General features: G+C 36.7%; 2 protein-coding genes across 2 annotated transcripts; both read right to left on the bottom strand.

Annotated features, from left to right (window-relative positions):
* Positions 1-4,390: 4,390 nt before the first annotated feature.
* LOC137812020 (PPR repeat protein) lies at positions 4,391-9,006 on the bottom strand. Its single transcript, XM_068613889.2, has 2 exons — positions 5,156-9,006; positions 4,391-4,767 (listed from the first exon to the last, which is right to left on the bottom strand). Exon 1 carries the CDS (start codon positions 8,798-8,800, stop codon positions 5,711-5,713), a length of 3,090 nt encoding a protein of 1,029 aa, XP_068469990.2. The 5' UTR covers positions 8,801-9,006; the 3' UTR covers positions 4,391-4,767; positions 5,156-5,710.
* Positions 9,007-12,621: 3,615 nt separating this feature from the next.
* LOC137809487 (protein FAR1-RELATED SEQUENCE 6-like) lies at positions 12,622-15,514 on the bottom strand. The gene is made up of 4 exons (XM_068610595.2): positions 15,383-15,514; positions 13,121-15,280; positions 12,854-13,045; positions 12,622-12,768 (listed from the first exon to the last, which is right to left on the bottom strand). The coding sequence occupies exons 1-4, from the start codon at positions 15,512-15,514 to the stop codon at positions 12,622-12,624; spliced, it is 2,631 nt and encodes an 876-aa protein (XP_068466696.2).
* Positions 15,515-17,723: the final 2,209 nt, after the last annotated feature.

Below are 17,723 nucleotides of genomic sequence, written 5' to 3'. Positions count from 1 at the left end.
TCGACCACCGCCGCCGATCGCCGAAAATTGTCACTGCCCGTTGGAAACCGCCACTGGGAAAAAAATTCGACAAACTTTGTTTTGTGAATAGGATCAAATTTTGTCAATTTGCAAAACTCAGTTGGTTTTGAGCTCTCATGGACTCCCTTAGTAAGACATCTAGTTATTGTTCCTTCGTTATGAGTGATAAGAGTTCTAGTCTCTTATCTTTTAATGCTTCTAGTACTGAAAATATATAAATTATAGACTCTAGTGCTATTGATCATAGGATATCTCATTCCTCTTATTTTTCATCCTACACTGCTTTATTTGGTAACCAATATATATTGTTGCTAATGGTTCCAATACCCCCGTTACTGGTCGTGGTAACATTTACCTTCAACCTTCATTTCCTTTAAAAAATGTTTTTTCATGTTCCCAAACTATCCAATAACCTCTTGTTTATTCAAAATGTTACCCAAGATTTAAATTGTGCAGTGATATTTTTTCCTTTCCATTGTGTTTTTCAGGATCTTGCCACAGGGAAGACTATTGGAATTGCTAAAGAGCAGGGCGAGTTATATTATTTACTGTATGAAGAAAATAAAAAGTGTGCTAGATTATAAGCACACACTTCTAATCTTCAGCAAGACCGTGAATCTAGGTCATCCTCTTAGATATGGCTTCAATACAGACGTCTTGGTAATCCTTCATTTAGTACCCTAAAGTCCTTATTTTCTATTTTATTTACAAAAGTGTCTGTTGAGTCTTTTCATTGTGATGTTTGTTAGTTTGCTAAACACCATTGAACAACTTTTCTTCTCAATGGTAATAAAAGCTCTAAACCTTTTGATCTTATTCATTCATATGTATGGGGACCTTCACCTATTCCTAATATCTCAGGTGCAAAATGATTTGTTTCATTTATTGATGATTGTACTCGGGTTACCTGGATATTCCTTATGAAGATAAGTTTGAAGTTTTTCACCTATTTGTAAAGTTTTACATAATGATTCAAACACAATTTGAAAGTCCAATTAAGAGATTGTGTTCTGACAATGGAAGAGAATGTGAACCAAAACCTTTCCAAGTTTCTTTAGGAAAATGGAGTTGTTCATGAATTAACCTGTGTGGACACTCCTCAACAAAATGGGATTGCTGAAAGGAAAAATCGTCATCTCTTTAAGGTTACTAGATCTTTACTTTTCCAAACGTCTGTTCCTAGATCTTACTGGGGGAAGCAGTTATGGCTGCCACTTATTTGATTAATAAATTACCCCATCGAGTTTTAGAGGGTGTTACTCCTATTCAGTTTATGACCACATTTTATCCTTCTATTCCCAGGTTGACTAGTCTTCAGAATCGTGTACTTGATTGTCTTGCTTTTGTCCATGTTCATAGTCCTTATCAGGGTAAGTTAGATCCTCGCGCCATCAAATGTGTCTTCATCGGTTATGCCCCAAACAAAAAGGGGTACAAATGTTATCACCCTCAAAGTCATAAAGTCTATGTTTCCAAGGATGTCACCTTTCATGAAACAGAGTCTTTCTTTCCTAGGTCTCAGCTTCAGGGGGTGAGTATTCAAGAAGCTGAGAATCTTGAGTTGCCACATTTTCCTTTGTTGCATGATTTCTTTCTTAGGGAGGATGACAAAGACCATGCACCAACATCATTACCAGAGAAGAATAATGAGGACAAATATTTTGGAAAACAATATCAGCGAAGGCAACAAGAACTCGTCCTGGTTGAACAACAACTTCAATTGTCTGAACTGGAGGTAAGAAGTCATATATGTGAGACTCTTGAGGACACCTTAAATACTGCTTTTGAACCTAACCTAAATGATTTACCTATTTCCTTGAGAAAAGAAAAAAGATCTTGTGTCAAATATCCTATATCCCAATTTGTGTCTACAGAAAAACTTTCTATGCAGCACCATAGTTTTTTTTCAGCTATTGATTCTTTCAAAATCCCCACATTAGTACAAGAAGCCTTAAAAGATGAGAACTGGATTCGAGCCATGAATGAAGAAATGAGTGCATTAGAAAGGAATGAGACTTGGGAGATTGTAGAGAGACCAAAAGATAAGAAAGCAGTGGGTTGTAGGTGGATATACAAAGTTAAGTATAAGACTGATGGCACACTGGATCGGTATAAAAGCAAGGTTGGTTGCAAAAGGGTATACTCAAACCTATGGTATCGATTATGAGGAGATTTTTGCTCCAGTGGCAAAAATGAATACAATCAGGATTATTCTCTCCCTGGCAGCACACTTTGGTTGGGCGATGCATCAATTTGATGCTAAAAATGTCTTCTTACATGGAAGCTTGGAGGAAGAAGTATACATGGAGATTCCACCTGGTTATGGTGCTATTAATGAAGAAAATAAGGTGTGCAGGCTTAAGAAGGCCCTATATGGTCTTAAACAATCACCTCATGTTTGGTTTGGAAAGTTTACTCAAGCTATGGTATCTTTGGGGTACCGACAAAGCCAAGGTGACCATACTCTGTTTATAAACATTCTCAGAATGGTAAACTCACTCTACTTAGTCTATGTAGATGATATGATTATTACAGGTGATGATGAGATTGAAAAACAAAATTTGAGGGAGAGACTAGCTGCTCAATTTGAGATGAAGGAACTTAGGAAGTTGAAGTACTTCCTTGGGATAAAGGTTGCTTACTTGAGACATGACATCTTTATTTCTCAAAGGAAATACATCTTTGATCTTCTCAAAAAGATTGGTAAGTTGGGTTGTAAGACCACTGGAGTGTCAATAGAGCAAAATCATAGGATTGAGAATGGTGAGGAAAACCCAAAAGTGGAGAAGACACAATATCAAAGACTTGTGGGAAAACTCATTTATCTATCACACACTAGGCCAGACATAGCCTATGCAGTTAGTGTGGTTAGCCAATTTATGCATGATCCAAAAGAAAGACACTTGCAGGCAGTAGATAAAATTTAGTACTTAAAAGCCTCTCCAGGAAAAGGATTGCTATTCAAAAAGAGGGAAAACTTATCCATGAAAGTATATACTGATGTTGACTATGCAGGATCGATTGTTGATAGGAGATCCACCACAGGCTACTACTTGTTCTTGGGTGGAAATCTGGTGATATGGAGGAGCAAGAAGCAAAATGTAGTTGCAAGATTAAGTGCAGAGGTAGAATTTATAGGCATGGCTCAAGGGGTGTGTGAACTATTATGCATGAAGATCATACTTGATAACCTAAAAATAAAATATGAAGCTCCTATGAGCTTGACAATCCAGTTCAACATGATCGAAAAAAGCAAGTAAAGATAGACCGACACTTTATTAAGGAGAAGTTGGATGATGGTCTTATAGCCACTGAGTACATCCCTTCAAGACTCCAATTGGCAGATATGTTTACTAAGGGACTTCCCACAATACAATTTGAAAATCTTACTTGCAAGTTGGGAATGATAGATATACATTCAGCAACTTGAGGGGAGTGTTTCATAATCAGGAGAATTATATTATAATTAAGTGCACACCCCATTCTATATTTATTAGGACAAATTTATTAGTGATTTTATTTTATTTGATTTGTACAGTTTTAAACATCCATTATTTCTGGCTTCTGTAGAAAGGAAGCTTGAAAGTGGTGCCACCCCTAACATGCCCTTTAAGCTTTGAACCATGAAAAACATCATGGATTTTAGACCCCTGTGGAAGCTTCAGCTTGTAGGCTACAACTCCAATCTTATCTTCGATCAGGAATGGCCCAAAGTACTTAGGTGCTAGTTTTGCTTTGCATTAGATCTGAAAGCTACTGCTCTGTTTGTATGGATGTAGCTTGATATACACAAAATCACCAATGTCATAAGATCTCTCTCACTTCACTTTTTATCAGCCAATTGTTTCATTCTTTCTTGGGCCCTCTTCATATGGAATTTTACTAATGTTAATGCCTCCTCTCTTTCTGCAAACTTCGGTCAATTATCTCTACCTTTGATTCTCCAGGTAAATAGGAGGAAGCTTGCCAAACATAACTTCATAAGGACTGTAATGTATGGAATGATGGTTGATATTATATCACCATTCTGCTAGAGGAATTCTAATAAAATCCAAGGCAGGTGGTTTAGGGAATCGCTAGAGTTCTGTTTGTCAACAAAATAGCGAGTAATGAGTTCCACTAAAAATGATATTGTATTGACATTTCTCAAATCAGAAAAATGTTTTAGATCTTAGTTTAGAACCCTTCTATTATTTTAAATATGTTTAATGCGATAATCATGACTTCATTAACAAGATACACATGCACACTGAAGGCTTGTAATTGTGTTGATCACTGTGAGGGGGTTAACACTAATTATCTGTTTCAGGTTTTAAACAATGACTTCTTTGGACTTTCAAATAAACAAGAATCACAAGTGAAACAAGGAGAACAGAAATAAGGGCTTATACTAAAAAGGATAGACAAGTAACATCCCCTCGTCACAAAGCATATCCAGATATGGATTCAAAAATTCAGGATGTCTTCATCCTGTAATTTGTTTCTTTTACTAATAATTCATTGTAGCCACTGGGTGCTCCATCAAAACAGATGGTAAAATAGGAACACCACTGACCAGACTAGACACTACAACTTTATCTGACATTTCCTTGTAACTTCTATTAGAATTGAGCCTAAAGATGCCTAAGTTTCTGGCCAAAGCTCGCTTTATGTAACTTGAATAAAATAAACCCCATCTTCTTATAGGATTTCTTCAGTCTTAACTCCTAAGACATTTCCATGCCAGAATTGGCCTCACAAAAGTACCTGAACAAATAATGAGTCAAAGCACACAGGTCAGTGTCAAGAGATCAGATAGAAATAAAATCATTTTACAACATCTAACCAGACATCAAGGAGTGACTTCTCCAGAAACATTAATAGGTCATTATAAAACAGCAAAGAACTATAATGGAAATAGCACTCTACTCGGCTAGTCTCTTCCTCTGAACAACAAAGAAACCATACTTTGCACTAAAAGAAACTAAAGACTAAAACATATTTCCTAGACCAAAGAAAGAAATAACTACATGTATATCATTTAAGAGAAACCAACATTAATATAGGATAATAACTCCAGCAAAAGGTACAGAATCCTCAAGATATCCCAGTCCATACAATATTACAATCAAATAATTGGATAAAGGTTATATACCTAAAAATCTGTGCACGGCAGAATTGTGTTCTTTTCTCCCTAACTTCAGTTGGTGTGTATATCGCCCCAATGACTGCCTGAGATTGCCAGGACTATCGCGGAATTAATTTATAACTCCGTCTTTGTCAATAACTTTATCATATTGAGTATGCTACTTCAATATATTCTTGGCAAAGGAGTAGCAGTTGACCACTGCCATCACATAAAAATTCATTGTTGATCCATCTCACCCTTGATTTTTCTCATGAGTTCCAATCCTTGAATGATCGTAATGGATTTGTAATTATATGTACTTCATCTATAATTTCCAATTCCAATCACAGGTTTAGCATCACAAGACAGTAATCGTTATGTTATGATATAAAGATGTGGATTGTCATCGAACAACCTATGTCTTGTTGCTTAGAACACCATCACCTTCATTGCCAAATAAAGATGATACAGTCCACTAATTTCCTCATCCCAATTGGACTTTGTAAGGCATTAAGAGTCACTTTGTATAGGATTGGTCATAGTTTGAGTTTTGCATTATCTCATCATCCATTAGACCATTTGTCACAAGTTCTTCTTCTGGGTAAATACCTTCAACAACCTCTTGGCATCAGCCCTTTTTCCTGGCATAGAAAAATTTGAACTGAGATATAAGAGAGTGCTCTCAGATGGCACATGTCCTTTTTCACACATATCTCTCAGCAAGTTTTTTGCCTCGTTCTGATATGACAGTTTAAGTGCCCTGTCCATCTCTGGCTGACAAGATAATTTGCACCATCCACAGATTAGAATGTCAAACGTTGAAGAGTTTGGAATTCTTCCTCTCGTCAACATCTCGTTCAAAAGTTCTCTAGCTTGGTGCATCTTTCCTGCTTTTGCATAATCTTGAATAAGCACATTATAGGTTCCTGTTGTGGGAATAAAACCTTTGGTTACCATTTCACAATATAGTTTTATAGAATCTCGTTTATTTCCAATCCTACCATGGCCAGAAACCAATATGTTATATGTACTGGCATTTGGGACAAGTCCTCTTTCCTTCATCTCACTAATTAATTTGTCTGCATCTCTCATCAAACCAGCAGTTGAAAAACCTTCTAAAAGGGTATTGTAAGTAGAAATATTGGGAGAGATTCCATCCACCAACATCTGTGAAAAAGTATCAATAGCCTTCTCCACATGACTGCCTGTGCAATAACCACAAATAAGGGCATTATATGTAACAATGTCAGCTTGAATTCCTTTGGTGACCATTTCCGTAAGCACCACATTTGCTTTTTTAGTCATCCCTAAACTGCATAATACAGTGATTAGGGTGTTGTACACAGTCTGGTCAAGCTTGAGGCCCATAGCTAAAAGCTTCTTGTGAATTTGCAAAATTACATCTGCCTTTCTACTCCTTGAATATGCTTTAAGCAGAAACTTGTGAATAATTGGCGTAGGAATATACCCCATAAGCAACATTTCATTCAAAACATCCATTGCTTTTTCAATTGCACCAGTTTTACAAAGACCACCAATAAGAATATTATAAGTGACCATATTTGGCATTACCCCATAGCACTTCATCTCATTCAGTAGATCCAGAGCATTTTCATTTTTACCTTGTATGAAGTACGTGTTAATCATAGTGTTATATGTAACACAATCTGGAGTGAGACCCAACTCCATCATTCTTGAAAACACTGATTTTGGTTCATATTTTCCTGGCCTTAAGAGCCCCTTAATCAAAGCATTGTAAGCAACAACATCAAACTGAATGTTTTTCTCTGTCATTTCTTGAACTATGGAAAGAGCAGCAGACTCATTTCCTTCTTTAAAGTAACCATCTATTAGAGAAGTGTAGTTAAAAATGTCTGGGTAGATACCCTTGGAGCAAATATCTTTAATCAATGAATGAGCTTCCTTCATGCTTCCAGATCTTTTCAAATTGTTCAATAAAATATCTAATATGATATTGTTGTCCTGCAATCCCCATGATTCCATTTCCTTATAAAAACCAGCAGCAGCCTCTTGTTGACCTGCCCTAAAACATCCATCCATCAAAATAGCATAAACAAAAGTATTTGGCATAATGTTCATTTGGAGCATCTTCCTTAACACATCAACTGCTTTATTTAGCATTCCTTTTTTGGCATATCCACTTATAATAGAAGAAAAGGTAATAACATTTGGAAGAACATGTTCCTTCTCCATTTTTTGCAACACCAATTCTGCAAATTCCATGTCTCCTAACTTACAATGACCATCTACAAATGCTGAATATGTGACACAATTTGGGATAAGATTGAGCTTTAAAATACTTTGGAACATTTCTTCAGCATCTTTAGGTTTCCCAGCTTTGAAAAGTCCATCCATTATAGTTGTACACAAAACTAGATCAAAAGAAATGCCTCGAACAATCATTTGACTTTGAAAATTAAAAGCCTCCATCACCCTCCCTGATTTTAATAAAGCATCAATAATTGTAGTGTATGAGACATGATTAGGATCTAAATCCATTTTATACATCTCTCTCAGCAATACTGCCGCTTCAGGTAATTTACCATGCCTGCAAAGTCCATAAAGAATAGAACTACAAGTAACCACATCAGGCATGATTCCACTCATAACCATCTGCTCATACAGAGACAGGAATTCTCCAGTTTCATGGTGCTTACAGTAAGCAGCAATTAAGGTTGTCCACGTAATAACTGTTGGCTGCAAATCTCTTATCCCATCCTGATTTTCAACACCACAATCATTTAATACACCAGATTCCTCACCCCTCTGAAAGCCCAAAATCTCATTGATAAGAGACTTCGCCTTGGCAAGATCCCCCTTCTTACAAAAAGCATTAAGCAAAGTATTATAAGTAACAATATCAGGCCTGACACCATTCTTCCAACCGTCCTCCACCAATGCTAACGCACGACTCATCAACTCCGCTTCACAATACCCATCAACCAAGGTGTTCAAACCTATAACATCTAGTGGAACCCCCCCTCTAACCAAGTTGACCACAATCCACTCAGCATATTGAACCAATCCAACTTGACAATACCCCTTAACAAGTATATTACAAGTAACTGAATCAAAACACACACCCTTCTTAACCATTTCGGACAACAACCCAAAACCCTGATCAGCCAATCCATGCTTACAGAATCCCCAAAGAACAGTATTATAAGTAACTTGATCAAAAACACTGTTGTTCCTGAGATACCCTATAGCCAAACCCAAGTCCCCCGCTTTACACAACGAATGAACCAACACGTTAACACTGAAAACATTAGGCCCAACCCCACAAAAGACCATCTCAGAATACAGCACTCTTACTTGAGAAACCAAGCCACAGGCATTGAATTCATACAAAAGGTCGTTCCACAAGGGCAAGGAGGGAACGAGAGAAAGGGCACGCATGCGAGAGAAAGCGTGAGAAGCAATGCAGAACCTGCCAGAAGCCAAGTAGAGGCGAATGAGAGTGCAGAAGAAGGAAGCGTAGAGATGGGTCTTGGTGGGGGGGATCAAAATCGAATCTTTGGGGAGGAGGGAGGAGAATCTTCTGACGGGGATCAAAGGGTAGTGGAAGCTGTAGTGAGGAAGGTGGAGAGTTCTATAGGATGAGAAAACGAACACGAGGGTCTTTCTTTGCAGGCTCTTGAGGTGCATCATCTCCGTACAAAGAAGTTACTTCAAGAACTCAAGAGCATGGTTATGTCTCAGAATCTCAATTCAAATTCTTCCACTGCAATGGAGTGGACTCTGAGAGAACACGAAGGGGTAGATTGTTACGGCGTTATTTTGTTTTCTTCATTTTTGCATTAATCCTCAATTTCCTAGGGCTTGTTACAAGGAAGCCAACAACAATGGACCTGTATAATAACATGTTGGAGACTATGCTTGGACATTTTTGTTTCCACAATTTATTTAAAATCTATAACAATATACAAAGAATATATAACTCTTTTGTATACACAATTATTTTTTATTTTATTTCTTTATTAAAATTAACATTTATTCTATTGTGTAGTTAAATAAAAATTAAATTGACTATTTTGTATCAAACTCTCTCAAATGTCAAGGTTTCTCCCATTTCTTTTTCTGATCTTTAAACTAATCTAGCACTCACATCTAGGTATTTCTCACTACTTTCAATCCATTTGTCTCTCTTTTTTTTATGAATACTTTCAATAATTGTTTGTCTTTTTTTCTTCCATGGTTTTAAATTGGATTTGTCACGATGATGTTTATAGGATAAAATACTTTCAAACTACACAAGTATTGTACCTCACTAACTTTTGTAATATATATTGTGGGTATTACTTACTGTTGATTTTGTTTGGTAGTGTCATTTAAATTAGTTCACTCATTTTATATTATTCTTAAGCAATATTAACAAAGATAATGTGAAACATGAGTATAGTGATCTTTATAAAAAAAATTCCCACAAACATATTTCTAAGTTTTTATGAGTATTCCTAAGGCACATTCTCCCTGCACCCAATGCTTTGTGACTGGCACCCAATCAGATTTGTGAAAAGACCCAATCAGATTTGTGAAAAGACCATATTATCCTTAATGAAATTAAAAACACATATATTATGATCTGCACCCAATGCAAGCACCCAACAAATACGGTTCTTCTTCTTCAGTTGTGCCTTTCACCGTGAAGCAGCAGCAGCCACCTTGAGCCACCGTGAAGTTGCAGGGAGACACCGTCAGCCACCGTGAGCCACCTTCGCAGAGTTGGTTTGCTTCGTCGTGAGTGAGCTTCATCGTCAAAGAAGTCAAGGTACCGTTCATCGTTTTTTCTTCGTAGAGTAGTACATTCCGGATAATTTTATCCGCAGATCACCATTTGCTTCCGGATAATTTTATCCGTAGATCAGCATTAGCTTCTGGATAAATTTATCCGCACATGAATATTGGCATACGGATTTTTTCATCCGCACTTGAATAGTGGCTTACGGATATTTTTGTCCGTAGTTCAAGAATAGGTTCCAGATTTTTTTGTTCGTAATTCAAAAGTGGGTTCCGGATATTTTTATCCGTAAGCTACGTTTGACTTGCGGATATTTTTATCCGGAATGTTGTTATTGTTCTGCGGATATTAATATCCGTATTAGTGTGAAATTTTTCACAAGTGTTTTAAACTATATGTGTTATAATTTTGTTATATATGTTGGATTGAATGTTACTTTTATGAAATGTAAGATGGTGCGGACTAGAGGTGGAGGAAGTTCTAATTTGGATCGTGTGCGTCCAACTGCATCGATTAGAAGAAAACAGGGTGGGCCTAGTACTTCAATTCCAAATGAAGAGTTTGAAGATTATATTGAACAAGAAGAAGTTGAAGTTGATGATGAAGGCTATCCAGGAGGGCCATTGGATAAGTCCTTACTTGTTAATTATGAACATCACGTAGCCAAACAGTTGTGGGATGGTTTGGTAAGTAATGAAAAATAAATTTTTGTATTTGTTATGTATTCCTGATTATTGATGATATATGTTGATTATTGTAGGATCGTGGTGAGCTGAAGGTCGTTTCACATGGGAGGAAGATAAATAAGTTAGGAGCACCTCATGAGCGCATAGAAGCTGCTGTAGAATTGTCTGGCTTAGCTGGTCTGCTTCATGCTAGTTATGAGAGTCTAGACCGAGGACTGCTGTGTGCTTTTGTAGAGAGGTGGCATGCAGAGACAAACAGTTTTCATTTACCGGTTGGGGAGATGACCATCACTCTTGATGATGTGTCAAATTTGTTACATTTACCCATTGTCAGTCAGTTTTACACGCAGGAAACCTTAGATTCTGATTCGGCGACTGATTTATTGGTAGAAGCCCTCCGTGTTGACCGTGCACTTGCATCTGAAGAAACAAGACACTGTCGGGGAGCTCATGTGCGCCTGAGCTGGTTAAGAGAAGTGTATCAAGATGCATGCTCAAGGAGGCAGTGGATTGTGGCTGCCAGAGCATACTTACTTCACCTTGTCGGTTGCACTATTTTTGCGGACAAGAGTGCTACATCAGTAAGTGTGTTTTATCTTGGATTTTTTGTTGATTTGAGGCTTACCGGGGGATATTCTTGGGCAGCAGCTGCCCTAACTCACATGTATGAGCAGCTAGGAGATTGTAGTTATGCAAACACAAAGCAACTAGCTGGTTATGCAACATTGTTGCAGGGGTGGATTTATGAGCATTTCCCGTCTATAGGGATGAGACGTACGCAAGCATTGTATTCTGAAGATCAACCTCGGTGCAGGCTGTATGATGCTGGAAAAGGTACTTTAATTGTTGTTGTTCGATCACAGTTGGATACATTGACACCAGCTTCCATTCGGTTTTGTCCATACAACGAGCACAAGGAAGAACGTCCATTCGAGTGGATTTCCTTATTCTGTGGTTATTTGAGGCTTGGAAATTGGACACAGCTGCACATGCCAGAACGTGTTCTGCGTCAATATGGCTATACACAGATCATCCCTCGCAACCCATCTGTAATTGGACATGGTCATCCGGATACAAATGAAATGGACCGTCGATGGTTACATTTCAATGATTATGTCATACATGACTATGCCATAGCACGTCATCCTGACGCTTGCGTCCAAGAGTACATGGGTTGGTTTAGATCTGTATCACATTCATATGTGATTAATACAGATGAGGATGACCGTCCTGTACCGGTACCCTCAGATGCACGTCATCACGAAGCAGTGCCAAGTCATCATGAGGAGTCACATCCTGCTCTGGTATGCTTCTAACCTTGTTAACATATTAATTTCTATTGTTTTTTTTCTAATAGTATGTCATTCATGCTTGTAGGGTATTTGTCGTAGAATTACAGAGACATTGCAGCCATTACTTGATCATGGCGATGTCGTGGAGGGCAGCCCTATTTGGGAAGGCATACAAGCAGCCATTATGTTAGCACGAGGAGCGACTGATGAAAGAGCTGTTTATGTCAGGAGACATGCACGTAGGAATGATTGATTAGGATTTCTCAATATGTCAGATGTATTACGATTTCTTTTTATGTAATATTTTTATCCATGACAATGTATCTGAACCTTATTTATATGTTTCAATATGATCCTTATCGGTTCTTGCTTCACGTTACTTTTATTTTAGTACACAAATCACTGGCTTACGCATATTTTTATCCGTAGACAATTTACACACTTTCGGATTTATTTATCCGTATGCACAAATGTGGGTTCCGGATATTTTTATCCGTAGGCATAACTGCGACTTCCGGATATTTTTATCCGTAGGCATAACTGCGACTTCTGGATATTTTTATCCGTAGGCAAAAGTGTGACTTACGGATATTTTTATCCGTAGGCAAAAGTGTGACTTACGGATATTTTTATCCGTAGACAAATATTTTTATCTGTATTCACAAACTTCAGTGAATTCAACATTGTGTGTAGGACAACTGCAAATATACTAAACATCCATAAATCTAAATTATGCTATTACAAATGTTATAATTACAAATATCGTCTAATGGACATTAGTTGGGTATAAACTTGTATCCGGCTAGTGTAGTATGTTGACCAAGTTTGGGCCGCCGGATAACGATGTGATGCCCACAATATATCCGTAGGTGGAATTGGACAACCATCTTTGAGCTTGACCTATAAAGGTAATAAATATAAGGTACACAAATCTTGATTTAGCACATCAATCTTGATTATCAATCTTGATTGGTTTAGTTTATACCTGGACAAAATGATTTTCGTGGACATGTCCAATTGCAATGATTCGGTGTTGACGGAAGTTACTTGGTGCTTGGGTTCTTAAAGGAAAAATACTCAATGATTGTAACATGGACAAAGAAACAAGAATGACATTATACCGATTTGCAATAACATATCCCATGTCTGGAATTGTCATCCACTTATTTGTTCCTGCCTGCAAGTACAATTGAGAAACAAAGTTAAATAAAGAAATGCAATGTAAAAATGAAATGGTTTTAGTGGTTGGTACCATAGACATGTGTTCCACTAGAAGTGACTTCTTCAAGTATTCATATCTATCATCACCACCAAAGAGTTGAACATATTCTTGTCTCCATTCACTTAGTTCTTTTAACAAATTCATTCGAACAACAGCCCATGACTCCTCTCCCATTCCCAATTGGGCAGCAACAGCACGGTAGCCACAATGGCCATCAGCCCTAACGTCAACAACATCAACAATATATGGATGATACCCTACAGGGAACTGATCAAGGAAAGGAATACATTTTGCTGGTACAATTTCTGGTAAGCTTTCTTCATTAGATTTTTTGCTTGCACAACTATCATGTTGTGAGTGTAAGAAATCCACATGTTCAAAATAAGAAGGGATTCGCTTAGTTGATCTCATGAATTTGGTAGGACGAGACATCTTTACAGCACCTTTTGTTTTCACCTTATGATCTGGTGCGTAAATAGATGTTTTCTCTGGAAAGGCAATATCCTGCAATTTACTTTTGATGTTAACCTTACCTGCAACATCCAACTCTTTAAACCGCTTCGCGATGACCTCAAACTCTTTATCAATTGACAACTCAAATGAAGATTGTTCCGTAGCAATGTCTTCAAAACTTAAACGAGTCCACATCACATGTACTGATTTAAGTGGTATGCTACCAACACCAAATGAAGCCAATTGACACGCACAAGGAAGACCATGAGTACATGTAAGACTACATCCACACCTACTTTTATCAAACCCCACTGATTTAACTCTATCAAGTTCTTCTGAAATAAGGTTCAAAGCATATTTAGACACAAAACCTAACAATTTTTTGTAAGCTGTAACCTTGAACTGATGTCCAACCACATGCAAACTCTTTTGGAATGAATCTTTGATTGCATTATGTTGTAAAATAATCTTCTTATTGATGGAATCCCAACAGAAACATAAATTCCCCATCGAATTCTGAAGAACTCTCTTTAGGCTCCAGTGTGCCGCCTCAACTCTGTTACTTGTTGTGTTTCCTAAGTGCATCACCTTATCTATCCATGCCTTGACAAATTTTTCTTTATGTGGACGTAACCATGTATCCATCACATAATCAACAAATATAGGCCATGGAGAACAGACAACTCGAAGAGCATTGACACGATCTTCAAAGGCCTCAACAATATCACAATTCACAACAGATCCCCACACTTCCATTACTTGATCCCATGCCTCTCTTGGATGCACCAACATTTTACATTTTGCTTTCACATTTTTATCAATGTGAAACCGACATAGCAAATTATAAGCTTCAGGAAACACCATTCTAATTGCATTCATTAAGGCAACATCTCTATCACATACCACCACCCTAGGGCATGAATCAACTCTTAAAAACAACCCTTTAAGTCTGTCAAGGGCCCAAAAAAAATTATTTTCCTTTTCTGCTGCTAGTAAACAAAATGCAACGGAGAAAGTCAAACCTGTAGACGTAATCCCAACAACCTCAAGTAACGGCATCCTATACTTGTTCGTCTTGTACGTACTATCCATTAATATGACAATGTTAAATGAGTTCACCAATTTTACTGAACCTGGGTGTGTCCAAAATATATCTTGCACAATATTAGAGACCTCATCACACCTACACCAATGCACGTACCTGTCTCGCTCTAGTAACAACATCAGTTGTTGCATTTCTGTTCTGTGACCTCGTTGTGATCTTCGGTGAACAGTGATTGCATTATAAACCTGCTTAATCGTTGTCACATTCTTCTCATTTCTCTCTTTCATGGCTAGTAAAATATTTCTTGGCTTCACCGCAGTTTTACTCATATCCTCAACCATAACCTTTTCCTCTATACTTAACCTTCCAGCATAGGGATGACCCACCATTGTCTCTGCCAAGTCATGATTGTGAGAACCACAAATTAATTCAACCTTCCACCATTGACCACCTTTGACTGGTTTGCCTCGCAATCTGAAAGGACACTCACACTTCCTACTTCCAGTTTGACTGACATCTACTTCTTTTTTATACCGTTTGTATTTACCTCCTCTCTCACAACCTAACAATACATAGGTCATCCTTCCTCGTTGGCCCGTCCATGTATCTGACCTTAATATAACAATGACAAACCCATAACTATAGCCAACACTTCTCTCCCAATCTAACAGCTCATCTCGATCACGAAATACCTACAATAACATTCTTAAAAATTTAAAAGAACATCTTGATCATCATGCCAAATTTAAAAATAATTCATATAAAAAACATTCACAACCCAACATTGACCATACCTCATTTGTAGAAAATGCCTCACTACATTCATGTGCCCTGTGTTCATTATCTAATGCGTTATAACTTGTTGACTGCTCCAGATCAACATCATCTAATCCATCCCACACATCAATCTCCCCTAAAACTCCCATGTATGACTCTGTTGTATCCATTCGGTTGCTGAAAAAAATGAACACTTCACTTCCGGATAAATTAATCCATAACCAAAATAATATCAACAGTTAACTTCCGGATATATATATCCGTAAGGCAATATTATGAACTACGGATATTTGCATCCGTAAGGCAAATACTGGTTCTGGATTTTTTCATCCGTAAGGCAAATATGAACTACGGATATCAGCGTCCGTAGGCAAATCCTAGTTCCGGATATTATTATCCGTATTGAAAATTTTGACTTCCGGATATTAATATCCGTAGGCAGAAAATTTTAATTCCGAATTCCGATATCCGGGACCAGCTGAGCTCGAGAAAAAAACCAAAAACGAACGAAAATGGATTACTTACCTCATTAACTTGGCAAACGAAGCTTACACTCAACTTAGCAACAATGAACGAAGCACAACCTTCTCTTTTGCAGCTCAAACCAAAGCTTCACACATTCATGAACTTCTTCTTCCTCACCATTCAATGTTTTCATAAATGAAGAAGACAAGGGCATTTTAGGATTTTCAAAAATGTGTCGGGTGCCAATCACAATTGATCGGGTGCAGGAAGCAATTGCCTATTCCTAATATAGGTTGCGTGATAGAATAAAAGTGTATGATTATAATGATTAGACGGCTTCTTCTTCCTGCACTCCCACAATTTTTTAAATCCCAAAACTGGCCTTAATCTTTTTATTTGAAAAAGGACACCATGGTTACCGGAAATAGGAATCTGGGAGTGTGTTACGGATTCATCAATCCAGAATTGAATTTTTTTTTTTTCTGGATGAGGAGGTATTCCAGAAGCAATTTTTGCATAAATTATTGATTTCTGAATTGCTGAATTGGAAGCCTAATTCTGTTACGGATTTGTGGATCCAGAATGCTTTTTTTGAATGATGGATTTTTGAATGTGAAGAAATGCATATTTTGAATTACAGATTGGTGGATCCGAAATTTTACCGGAAGTGGCAATTCGAAATTTTTCTGGATTCCATAATCCATAATGCAAAAAAATAAATATAGATCAAGTGCATTTTAGAGTTTTTAAAAAATTATTAGGACAATTTGATCTTTGCATAACATTGTGGGGGTGCAGGAAGAAAAATGTAAGGGTGCAGGAAGAAACTGCATGATTAGACCCATGTGTGCCTTATATATAGTTTATGGATTACTATATTATATGTTTATTGTATTTTTTTAATGTAGTTTATGTATTTAATGGTCAATAACATATTACACATTGAATTTTAGGGTATATTGAGTCAAACACATTAAGTTAGTAGGGATTGTTAAAGATATTGAGTGATTTAGTTTTTTGAAAATATTGGGTGTTTGTCTAACAGTTTAAAAATAATTAAGTTGTTTATTTTGTATTAAAAAATCATAATATTGTAAATTAGTGTTTTCTCGTTATAATTTATAATAAAAAATTTAAATTTATCATATAATTATTATAAACTTATAAGATAATAATATTATATATAAAAAAATATAAATACACTTATGTTTCTGATAGTAATAAAACTGTAATCGATTTAAACATGTACCCAAAAATGCGATCAGGATTGCCTTTATTTCAGACAAGTTCATTTTCGAGAATAATATACTTATAGTCGTTAACAAAAAATGAATGAATAAAATTGTAACTGATTTAAACTTTGGTGATGCATGTACTTGTTCTCTTACCATCATAGTAATTATTGATTTGGTTAACAAATGACTGTTATTTGTTGAGTGAAGGATCAAAGAGAGACAATTTCAAAACCTAATTATTGAAATGAAGTACATTTGAGGCTATTCTCTGGCATGAATTTATTTTTGTCATTTCAAAGTCAAGAATTTTTCACATGACTATTACATTTTATTTTGAAAAAAAAAATTTATCTGCATGACGTACTTTTTAAACAAAAAATTTTCATTTTGAACTCGCTAGACCATCATGAAGCGTGATCCGTTTAAAAAGAAAAATAAAGAAAACAGGGATAAATTTGTAGTTGGGGAGCATCCACTAAGTTGAAAATAAAGTGTAAAAAGTAAAGTAATATCTCAAGATTTTGATCACCACCTAACACCCTTATCAACTCTTTGGCAAACAAAATCCATGGAGGCTCCATCATTACCATCACCTAAATCTAAATTATTTGTTCTTATATTCCCATATTTTGTTATCCCATTTAGATAACTCTCATCC

The sequence above is a fragment of the Phaseolus vulgaris genome, chromosome 2 (genome assembly GCF_051622355.1).
Source record: "Phaseolus vulgaris cultivar YP4 chromosome 2, ASM5162235v1, whole genome shotgun sequence".
NCBI lineage: Eukaryota > Viridiplantae > Streptophyta > Magnoliopsida > Fabales > Fabaceae > Phaseolus > Phaseolus vulgaris.
This window is presented reverse-complemented; position numbering and strand designations above follow the sequence as displayed.

Excerpts from the sequence above, each read along its gene's own strand:
- LOC137812020 (XM_068613889.2), bottom strand. The coding sequence starts at position 8,800 with ATGATGCACCTCAAGAGCCTGCAAAGAAAGACCCTCGTGTTCGTTTTC.
- LOC137809487 (XM_068610595.2), bottom strand. The coding sequence starts at position 15,514 with ATGGGAGTTTTAGGGGAGATTGATGTGTGGGATGGATTAGATGATGTT. Across the intron at positions 13,046-13,120 it reads TAGTGGAACACATGTCTATG|GCAGGAACAAATAAGTGGAT; the intron begins GTACCAACCACT and ends TTGTACTTGCAG. Across the intron at positions 12,769-12,853 it reads ACGAAAATCATTTTGTCCAG|GTCAAGCTCAAAGATGGTTG; the intron begins GTATAAACTAAA and ends TTACCTTTATAG.